The sequence below is a fragment of the Salvelinus namaycush genome, chromosome 25 (genome assembly GCF_016432855.1).
Source record: "Salvelinus namaycush isolate Seneca chromosome 25, SaNama_1.0, whole genome shotgun sequence".
Lineage (NCBI taxonomy): Eukaryota > Metazoa > Chordata > Actinopteri > Salmoniformes > Salmonidae > Salvelinus > Salvelinus namaycush.
In genome coordinates, this window is record NC_052331.1 from 15,648,110 (window position 1) to 15,659,414 (window position 11,305).

General features: G+C 40.0%; 2 protein-coding genes across 2 annotated transcripts; both read right to left on the bottom strand.

Annotated features, from left to right (window-relative positions):
* Window positions 1-1,100: 1,100 nt before the first annotated feature.
* On the bottom strand, window positions 1,101-4,050 carry LOC120020737 (forkhead box protein F2-like). The gene is made up of 2 exons (XM_038964473.1): window positions 3,050-4,050; window positions 1,101-1,718 (listed from the first exon to the last, which is right to left on the bottom strand). Exons 1-2 carry the CDS (start codon window positions 4,023-4,025, stop codon window positions 1,543-1,545), a joined length of 1,152 nt encoding a protein of 383 aa, XP_038820401.1. The 5' UTR covers window positions 4,026-4,050; the 3' UTR covers window positions 1,101-1,542.
* Window positions 4,051-9,853: 5,803 nt separating this feature from the next.
* Window positions 9,854-10,792, bottom strand: LOC120020672 (forkhead box protein Q1-like). Its single transcript, XM_038964374.1, has one exon. It carries the CDS (start codon window positions 10,673-10,675, stop codon window positions 9,854-9,856), a length of 822 nt encoding a protein of 273 aa, XP_038820302.1. The 5' UTR covers window positions 10,676-10,792.
* Between the last annotated feature and the right edge of the window lie 513 nt (window positions 10,793-11,305).

Here is an 11,305-nt window from a genome sequence, read left to right on the forward strand (position 1 = left end):
ATGGCTACATTGGTATTTACATTTGAGGATTTTTCTTGAAATTGTCAATTTCGGTTAATAGCTTATGTCACCCTGATTGTTGGAGTTATCTGTTGTATGATGAATTTTTGCTTCATCAAAGTTTATTTGTGAGTAAATCTGTTTTTTTTAGACAGGCAGTTCCTAGCCAGCCACTGACCTCACCTCATGTCAACGCTCAATTCCATCCAAATGTGTACACGTTTATTATTGTATAACCAGGTCAAGCCAAGTGATATCTCACAAATAATTATACTGAACATACATGTCCACACAGGAGTCATTCCGCAGAATCAGATTTGTAAAAATCAGGATTTAGAGAAGAAACAGTCTTGGTTGAATAGTAGGCCTACTTTTGTTCAAAAGGTTGTAGTGGATGGTAGCTAGCATTTTGAAAGTCCACATTTCAAAGTTTTAACCAATGGGTTATCTCAAATTTAATGTCGTTATGATTATTTGTCAAATGTATTCTGTAACAAATATGTACCAATATGTTGATATTAGTATGATCATGTTATATATTCGATCCCAATGGAAATTAATCCTAAAAGCACCAACATATTTGTATCTTAAAACGCTCCAACGGGGGTCATTTCTGACCCAAAATTGATAATGATTACATTTGTAAATGCTGAATATAATACATTAGATGTATTCATGTGTTTGTCATTTATTTGTCAACAGTGAATTCGTTGAATTCAAATAGTAGGCTATAACAATAACAATCAATCTGTGTATTAACAACAGTTATATTAAGGTTACAATAACAAAAAAACAATGTAATAAAACACCTAATTTGTCATAAAGAACTCAAAGACAATTTTGGGCAATTGTAGTCCCAAAAGATCTCCCACGCTGTATACAATCCCTATAGGATTTGCGATATGCTGCATAGCATAAACATGTAGCCTACCCTTGAATAAGAATGACCCCAAACAGTTTTAAAATAGATCTCTTTATTGACTTGCTGCAGCGAAATCTTTCGAAAACTCAAGGGTTTAGGTTTAAGTGCAAATAGGTAAAGATAAATCGGAGTGAATGTGCATGTATTTTTTATTAAACATATTTAACGTAGTATTGCATTTTATCCGTGTTGATGACTTATACTCAAACACTAGCCTACAATATGAATGAAACGACACAATTAGTTCACTCCTGAATGCATCATGGCATGGTGACAGAGTTTGAAGGCTGACTTAAGATGTCATTGATCAACTATATCCAATAGCTGTCTGAGCCGTGCTTAACAATGACAATAGGCTACATGTATGTATTTTTTTCTTCCAATTTTACTCCATGCACTCAGTCCTAAAGTGTTTCATTTCTCCGGAAAGGTGTTATGGCATGGATGTTCTCACAGACAGAGTGACTGACATTTTGTATATAGCCTAACCCCCCCCCACCCCCATTTTTACAGGTCTTGACATCTGGGACAAATGACAAGGAAGCGTATGGCTTGTATATAGTAGCTGTGTAGTTGTTGTGATCCTCATCCAAGATGGCAGTGGTCTTAACGCGTTGATTTCACAAGACGCATGGCTTGACGTCCTGATAGACATTCTGGTGATGGTGATGTAGCTGGTGGTAGTACGATCCATTGGCAGTTGGCGGGTGAAATGAAGAGATTCCGTTAAAGTTCAGAACTAAATCTTTCCTGTCACATACTGGCGATGAATGGCTTGAGTATCGAGATAATCCCACTGCAAACAGATGGAAGAGACGTGACAGTCAAACACAAAGCTTTTTAAAATACACAACCAACTTGTTCTAATGCAAAAAATGAAAGAACATGGCGCCAATATTTGGACGTTGTATTTATGCCAATGGCATGTACTCCAATTATTTTTCTTAAATGGTAGGCTACATTTTTCCTAAAACAACTGCATGCAGATCATTTAGAGCATACATGCAAAATACAAACGATTTCATGAAACACACACATATTTATTTATATATAGGCTACATCACTTTTACAATGTGAAAATAATAGATCATTTGTAAACATAAGGTTTTGAATATTTTCCTGGAAAAGTGTCCTTGATATTTGCCATGAATACTTTGCTTTCTATTTAGTGTTGAATTATTTTACAAACATAATTTGTATTTGTAATGAAACTATTTAATTCAGTGATATTATTGTTCATATTTATGTGTGGTTTCTTATGGAGACCATTGCGCACAAAGGTCACAGGCAGTTCTATCTACAATGCCCAGAATCAACCATGTGTACGGATAGGGAAAACATACTTGGTTGTTGACATTACTGATGTATTTTTGTGTATTATTATACACATAATTAGATGTTGACATATTATTGTCATGACACATATTGGTGTTTGGCGCATTTTAATTTAGGCCTATAGCCTTGAAAATGAAATCTAGGCTACAGTTTTTGGCCTTACTGCTATTAGCCCATATAAACGCATCGAATAACAGCTTCACTACATGGAACAACATATGGAACAACATATAGCCCCCCCCCCCCCCCCCCCCCCAAAAAAATCTAAAGGAAGCTTGTACATTTTTGTGTATTATTATACACATAATTAGGTGTCGACATATTATTGTCATGTCATATATTGGTGTTTGTAAGTCGGTCTGTGGCTGAGCTGGCCAATAGCCTTGAAAATAAAATATAGGCTACAGTTTTTTTTTACTTCCTTGAGAGTGATTATGTTAACCTTGGCAGTAGAATTTGCATTAATATTAATATTACTTAATTATTTATGTTTTTAGTTATATTATCATAGTTCTACAATTGTCTTTTATTCCTAAATGGACAAGCAGAACAATGCAAGTGTTCCCTAACTAGGCCCAATGTCCCCTTCCCTATGATTCGCAATCAGCAACTGCCCATCTCGACTAGGTCTACTTCCAAATAAAACAGTAGATATAAATACGCACGATTTAATGCAAACTGTACATAAGAGTAGAATATTTATTACTGGGTTGCATATGTTATAATTGGTCATATAGTGTGCCCATGCGTATAAGTATTGTGTTTGCCTATTAGTAAAGTAAACAGGCTTACTTGAAATATCAGATGAGTCTCTTCCGTTGTGATGGCGATAGCTTTGCTCCAGAGAGTAAGGGGATATACTCGAGTGCAAGGCAGAGGATGTGGGACTGTTTGAGGCCAGGGATTGCTGCTTGATGTATGGAGACACACCTGGTGATGTCCAGTGTGAGGAGGCACTGGTATAGGGAGAGTGACAGTCCAAGGTGCCTGCTGCCATCGCCGCCGGCGATGAGTGCAGAGGGCTACTACTGTTGTCTGGGCAGTATTCTCCATTAGACGACACCTGACAGGCAGCCATGTAGGTGGACCCGGGGCTTGGCGACATGTGAGGAACATGAAGCCCTCCACCCAGCCCGTCGTAGCTCCCTGGCACCGTGTTCCCCATCACGTCCAAGTTGTAACCATTATGACATGCCAAGGACGCAGAGGGGTTCTGGAAATCGAAGTTTTGGGGCAGTATCGACGCGCCAAAGCCCATGCCATTCATCATTCGATACATGGGTTTCAGAGCTTGGCATTTCCTACGGAATCCGCGAGGTCTGCGACGGAAGGACCCCTCTTCGAACATAAACTCGCTGCCCGGGTCTATGGTCCAGTAGTGTCCCTTGCCTGGTCTGCCGAGGCCCTTGGGCAGTTTTATGAAGCACTCATTTAGAGACAGGTTGTGCCTCACAGAGTTTTTCCATCCCTGGTAAGACCCCCTAAAGAACGGGAAACGGGCCTGAAGAAACTGATAGATTTCAGCCAGAGTAAGCCTCTTTGTCGAGGAGCTTTGAATAGCCATCACAATAAGGGCGATGTATGAATAGGGCGGCTTCTCAGGACGCCTCAAGCCAGAGTTGCCCTTTTTCCTTTTGTTTGACGCATTTGGTGAGCTCTCCGCCACTGGCTGTGTGCTCATCTGAGTGGCGTGCATCACTCCGGCTGCTGGGCTGGATCTCAGAGAATGAGACGAGTCCAGATGTTGCTGTGAGCTCTCAGTCGTCATGTTTGCGCCCAAATTGGGACACAGAGGAGTATGAGTAGCCTATAACCAAGAGTATGACCAATGCTCTTTTTTTTGCACTGGCCTGAAAAATCTAATGTGAGCAGTATCCTACACCCAATACTTCAGTCAATTACTCAGCATACCTCCTTCAGACGTTCTAAAAAATATGTTTCCAAATGTGATAATTTGAGACGTTAGTGTCCAGTGGCGATTCACTGCGCGTTTATTGCAGTTCTAATCAGGAACACCAGCTGAGTATCGGTGTGGCGGCTGCTCCTCCTCCGTCTCACTGTGGCCATCGCTGGCAATAATCCTTTAAGAGGGGAAACATAAAGCTCCTCGACTTTCTTGCGCATATCCACTCGGCCAAACAAAACTCGACCACCTATCAATTCTTAAATCTCTCTCTGCCCCCTAGATCCCGGCTAAATCCCTCCAAGAAATCGCCAGGAACTCGAGACCCACCCTCTCCCAGATCTGGCCCCGGTCCAGCGGTCCAGACATAATTCTAGCAAGAGCCACACACATCACAGCACAAGCTCAGAAGACTAACAGAGACCTCTTCCCACCCACTCCTCACAACTCTCATACACGCAATTAAACCATTTATCAAACTCATTTAGACATTCCAGTCAACAGTGCAACACGCCAGACGATGAAGGCAATGGTTCCAAGTTAACCATGAATGAGACATAAACATAACGTAGGCCTATCCTATTTACTAGAATTCTAGTTTTAGGTATATACAGTACCAGTCAAAAGTTTGGACACACCTACTCATTCAAAGGTTTTTCTTTATTTTTACTATTTTCTACATTGTAGAATAATAGTGAAGACATAAAAACTATGAAATAACACATATAGAATCATGTAGTAACCAAAAAAGTGTTAAACAAATCAAAATATATTTTAGATTTTAGATTCTTCAAAGCAGCCACCCTTTGCCTTAATGACAGCTTTGCACACTCTTGGCATTCTCTCAACCAGCTTCATGAGGTAGTCACCTGGAATGCATTTCAATTAACAGGTGCCTTCTTAAAAGTTCATTTGTAGAATTTCTTTCCTTCTTAATGCGTTTGAGCCAATCAGTTGTGTTGTGACAAGGTGGTGGTATACAGAAGATAGCCCTATTTGGTAAAAGACCAAGTCCATAAGATGGCAAGAACAGCTCAAATAAGCAAAGAGAAATGACAGTTCATCAATAATTTAAAACATGAAGTTCAGTCCATCAGGAAAATATCAAAAACAGACACATCACAACATCAACTGTTCAAAGGAGACTGCGTGAATCAGGCCTTCATGGTCAAATTGCTGCAAAGAAACCACTAAAGGACACCAATAAGAAGAAGAGACTTGCTTGGGCCAAGAAACATGAGCAATGGACATTAGACCAGTGGAAATTTGTCCTTTGGTCTGATGAGTCCAAATTTAAGATGTTTGGTTCCAACCGCAATGTCTTTGTGAGACGCAGAGTAGGTGAATGGATGATATCCGCATATGTGGTTCCTACCGTCAAATTTGAGAGGTGTGATGGTGTGGGGGTGCTTTGCAGGTGCCTCTGTCAGTGATGAATTTAGAATTCAAGGCACACTTAACCAGCATGGCTACCACAGCATTCTGCAGTGATACGCCATCCCATCTGGTTTGCGCTTAGTGGGACTGTCATTTGTTTTTTAACCAGACAATGATCCAACACACCTCCAGGCTGTGTAAGGGCTATTTGACCAAGAAGGAGAGTGATGGAGTGCTGCATCTCCACAATCACCTGACCTGAACCCAATTAAGATGGTTTGAGATAAGTTGGACTGCAGAGTGAAAGAAAAGCAGCCAAGTTCTCAGCATATGTGGGAACTTCTTTAAGATTGTTGGAAAAGCATTCCATGTGAAGCTGGTTAAGAGAATGCCAAGAGTGTGAAAAGCTGTCATCAATGCAAAGGGTGGCTACTTTGAAGAATCTAACACTTTTTTGGTTACTACATGATTCCATATCTTATTACATAGTTTTGATATGTTCACAAATAACAAAAAACCCTTGAATGAGTAGGTGTGTTCAAACTTTTGACTGGTATTGTATATATTCATATATACAGCCTATTATGTATAAAGCCTATGATGTACTTGAGGATGGAAAAAAGTAATGGAGAGCGGAGAACTACAGATCACAGTATTATGCTGCACAGTCAGAGCTTCTTAGAGCTTGTCGCTTTGTCTAGCAGAGGTCATGGAGAAATAACAGTCCACAGTTGTCGTGTTCATTTGTTCGGGGCTGTTCAGGATAGTACTTTGACATGAGTGGAAACATGATTTTTCCATCAGGCGCTTCCAGCATACCACACACGGCGCGCGAGTGTCAGTTTACCGCCTCGAACCGTGGATCATATCCCTCGAGAGATGAATTAACTACACAGATCCAAATGAGGTCTTAGAAAAATAGGTCCAATTGATAATTTTTATAGTAGCTTATGATGATGATTCTGATGTTATTCTGTTGTTATTGTCGAAGAAGAAACCATGCATGCCTATGGTGCCCATGTGCTAGGGAACATTGTGCAGTGCGTAAGCATGCATAATGCTTGTAAGGAGAACATGTTTGGCAAAACAAAAGAAGGTCAAACGAAAGCTGGTTGCATGTGTAGCCTCTCCCAATTCTTGATCACGATAAGTTTAATTTCAATATAAATCAGTTCAGGAGGTAAACTATATACAAATCATCGAGGAAAACTGAGACATGTATAGAAGACAAATATATAGATTTTGAGTTGAACTGAAATTTTTCACCCAACTGCATTTCATGTATTACTTGCTATAAGGCAATACATGTAAAATTACAAAAACAATAAAGTCAAAGATTTAATGACGAAATTGAAAATATTTACAGACGTGGTTTTACGAATTTTACGTTACCCGTTAAATGTGTAATAACAGTATAGTATTTTAACCCAACGACTTTAATGCAACAATTAAACGACAAGCTCAAACTATTAACCAAACAAGTATGTCGAGATAAAATCATTTCCCCTTATAAAATCAAAGGTAAAGAACATAATCTCCTCATAATTTCCGGCAACATAAAAACTAATAAACTCGCTGCGTTCAGGACGCACAGCTGGTTTAAAGGACTTTTATTTTCTCAGCCACAGAAGAATACTTAGAAGGCTTTGAACATATTGCACACAGAATCCTGTCATACCGTCTTGGTAAAATCGAAAATAGTTGTTTTTCAGCTTTTAAATTTGGACTGAAATCCACTTGGATAGGCTATTTTGCGATTATCTCTCCCCTGCTTATGTGTCTCGACTTGAGGCGACGGTTATTTGTAGCCCCAGACAGAAAATATAAATACTGAATGTCTGTATCCGCTCACAGGAGCTTCTCAGACACAGAAAAATAAATGCCGTATTTCTGCCCCAATACAGGGACCAATTTATAATTAGATATGTGCCACACTAATAATGACACACATCATTTCTTTAACAACATTATGGCTGTATTATTATTATTCCAAGCTATTTTGCCAATAACGATCGTTATTAACAATTATTGTAACGCAGTAGTAGGCCTAAATATGAATTGGCCTACTGTGATAGCCTATTTGTAGAGTTGCAGAGAGTATGCTACTAAGGGACCTTTAGGTAACAATGTTATCTTAAATCTAGAATTAGGTATGTGAAACATTTGAATGCGTAAAACTAATGTTATTGGATTATATTTAGTGTTAGGCCCATTCCCTTTTCGCAACCTTATTCGTCACCTCAGTCCCTTCTTACCTTTCATCCTTCTGTCTTTCTTTATTTCCATTCTCTGGCCTCTTCCTCCCTTACTTCCTTTCTCTTCCCCTTTGGTTTTGGTTAGACTATTCAATACATATATAGTCTAGGCGAGACGATACTAGCCTAAACTATAAATTGAATATTAAGGATATTTACAACATTATCAATGTGCTTCATACAGCACATCCACTGTTTGAGAGCTCACAATGATAGGCATATACGTTTTGAATGAGTTTGATATTACACCAAGTTGATAAGGCCATTTTTAATTCAGTAGCATAAGTAGTAGGCTACAAATGGCGGGTAGACATTGGGGAATGTGATGAGGGATCAGGCACCTGCAGGCCGACACCATACACCTGTCAGTGTTTGTGATGATAGATTGGCATTTTGCTGTTTGCCTTGAAAACAACTTGTAGCGCAGATATCTTGTTTGTTCACAATCTATTCCATGCGCTATGAATTCAATGCAAAAAATATATCAACATAAAAACACATCACAATGTCAATGTAAAAGTTACTCTTTATTCAAAATATGTATTGTGTTTAAACAAAATTAAAAAACGTATACAAACTGCTCGACATGATCACAAAATGCAAAATGTTATATTGTAGATTATAAACTGGGTGGTTAGAGCCCTGAATGATGATTGGCTGACAGCCATTGTATATCAAACCGTAAATCATGGGTATAACAAAAACATTTTTTTATTGATCTAATCACATTGGTTACCAGTTTATAATAGCAATAAGGCACCTCGGGGGTTTGTGGTATTTGGCCAATATACCACGGCTAAGGACGATGTTCAGGCACTCCGCATTGCGTCGTGTGTAAGAACAGCCCTTAGCTGTGGTATATTGGCCATATACCACACCCCCTTGGGCCTAATTGCTTAAGTAACTTAGGGGGAAATGTCTATGTTCTGACAGAAAAAAGCAATGTTTTGGTAATATTTAGATATGTGCATATTGGCTATCCTTAGGCAAACACATTTTGAAGGGAAATAAGTGGGCAGAATTAATTAAAACGCCATACAGTGGGAATTTTGAACTCACTTTCCCGGCAAAATGCACCCTGAAGATTAGTGTGTTAAAACCCATTATATACGTTTAATTTTAGATTTTTTTGTAATTGACTCTTAAAAGCTAAAGTTTAGGTATCTTATTTTAATTAAATACATTGAATTTAGAAAAAAAATTAAACTGCACTTCTCACTATTAATGTCCTCACTATGATGCGGTTTGAATGTACTTCCTAACTCTCAATAAAGTTACTTATGGAGGATTTGGATATGATTTGGAAAGTTCTAATATAGATACCACTGACTTGCATTGAATTATCCTGAGGGCATTTTGCCCCACTGGAGTCACTCCAACAAAAATCATTTTGTTGGAGTGACTTAAAAGGTTGAGATGAGACGTGACCTTTTTAGTTGAGCAAGACTACTGACTACATGACTACATCCAGGGAAAGTGTTAAAAAATGAGTGACATGAAGTGGTTTCTGTGAGAATTACAGGAGGGGGCGTTTAGCCCCAAGTTACCCTAAACAGCATGATTTGAAGTGATCAAGTGATTCGACAATTCAGTTACAATATTTTCAACAAACCAACAACATAAATAGCCTATAATCTATACATCATGAACTGTATGTACACAGTATAGCAAAAAAAATGCTATTGTTTTAAAGGGAAATTACCATAGAAAATCAAAGCAACGAAATAAAGCCTACTCCTCCCCACAGGGTGCGTCGATCCATACAAACATGTCCAGATATAACACATACTATTCTCTGTGACCTTGTCCAAATATAAGGCAATGAAATAAAATGCATTTAGTTCAAACATAATTACTGTCAAAGTACACCAATGCCAACCCAGTGTTTTCATTCTATTTGCCACTCGGGTCCATTACGAAAGAATACTATCTGTTTTGAATCGGTGGTAAACGTCAGATCCTGGAGTAGCCAGCGCTGCAACTGCTGGGATTATCTGGTAAATGTATGAGCCCTTTTATGTCAATTTCAGAGCTGCGAAACTATATTTTCGATGATCCATCTCAGTACAATCCACCACCATATGCCCCCAGGATATGCGCAGCGTATGAGTCAATATGAAACATCGAATGGGCGGGATGCGGTAAGGCGACTGATGGTCCTCTCACAATGTGGGGCATCATCTGAGTGTAACCGGGCCACGGTAACGCACCAACGGTGGGAGAATTCTCAGCCCACTCCTGTCTCTTGAACGGTTTGCTGAGGATACTGTCTATAGCGAAGGAACTGGAGAACTTGGCACTGCTGGCTGGTGGTGCGGGTGTTGTGGTGAGTTGCGTGTCCTCGTCTGGACGATGGTCAGACACGTCTTGCTCTTTGCCTGTCTTTTTGTTGATTCGTTTTCTCCTGCGTCGGAACACTCCGTCAGCGAAGGTGTACTCGCTTTGAGGATTCAGCATCCAGTAGTTGTCCTTTCCCCATGGTCTGGACGTGTCCCGGAGGACCTTCAGAAAACAGTCGTTCAGTGACAAGTTGTGGCGCACGGAATTCCTCCAACCGGTGTAACTGCCCCGGAAAAAGGGAAACTTTGTCATCAGATAGTCATTGATCTCCGCCAGAGTCAGACGCCCCGACGTTGAGTCACGGATAGCCATGGCAATCAGTGCGATGTAAGAGTATGGAGGTTTTGGTCTCCGCGTGTACGGTTTGCCTTTGCCATCTGCACCCAGTGTGACAGGTGGCGGGCTGTGCGCTAGACAGTCCCCATCCGAACCCAACTCCTCCTCACCAGAGACAGGCGAGCGGACGCTGTTCTTAGCATCGCTGCACAGCTCCACAGATTTCACCTCATAGTGGTGGTTTCCACAGAATACTTCAAGTTTCATGTTGTCTGTTATAATTTCTGCTTTACTGCGAGTTTCTATCCAAAGTTTATCCGATGCCCAAGTAAAAACAGGCACGTCGCCAGAAGAGCTCAGGCCTCAGAGGAAGTCTCGTCTTGTTTGTAAAGGTGTCAAAGCGCAGAACGCTTTCAGTCAAAATATCCTATAAGTACCCGATGAAGTTTATACCTTTGGCAGCACTAGAGCTCGTCTCACCTTCTGTCTGTCTGGTGGGCTGTTTATAGCAACAGGCTCACCTCAGGACCAACCCAACGAGGCGGGGCTTGATAATTACATGGATATTTTGGAACAACTGAATATCATGCACTCTCAGTGTTTATGACACATCATAAATCATAACAGTCATTATCTATTTTTATTTCAATACTTGTTTGACAATGGAATTGCGTTGAGTAGCCCTTTCACCCTCCCTTTTTCAGTATAACAAGACAAGTAGGAATAGGCTATATTTCTTACCTGTGTAACTCGATCTCGCTGTGGAGGTAGACACCGCTGGAGTACTTCACCTGAGACAACAGGTGGCGTGCGTTTCATTTCCATCTGTTCTGTCTCGCATGATGCAATTCTTATGGAGAGTTATACCTGACTTATCATCTTTTAATAGCATATGAA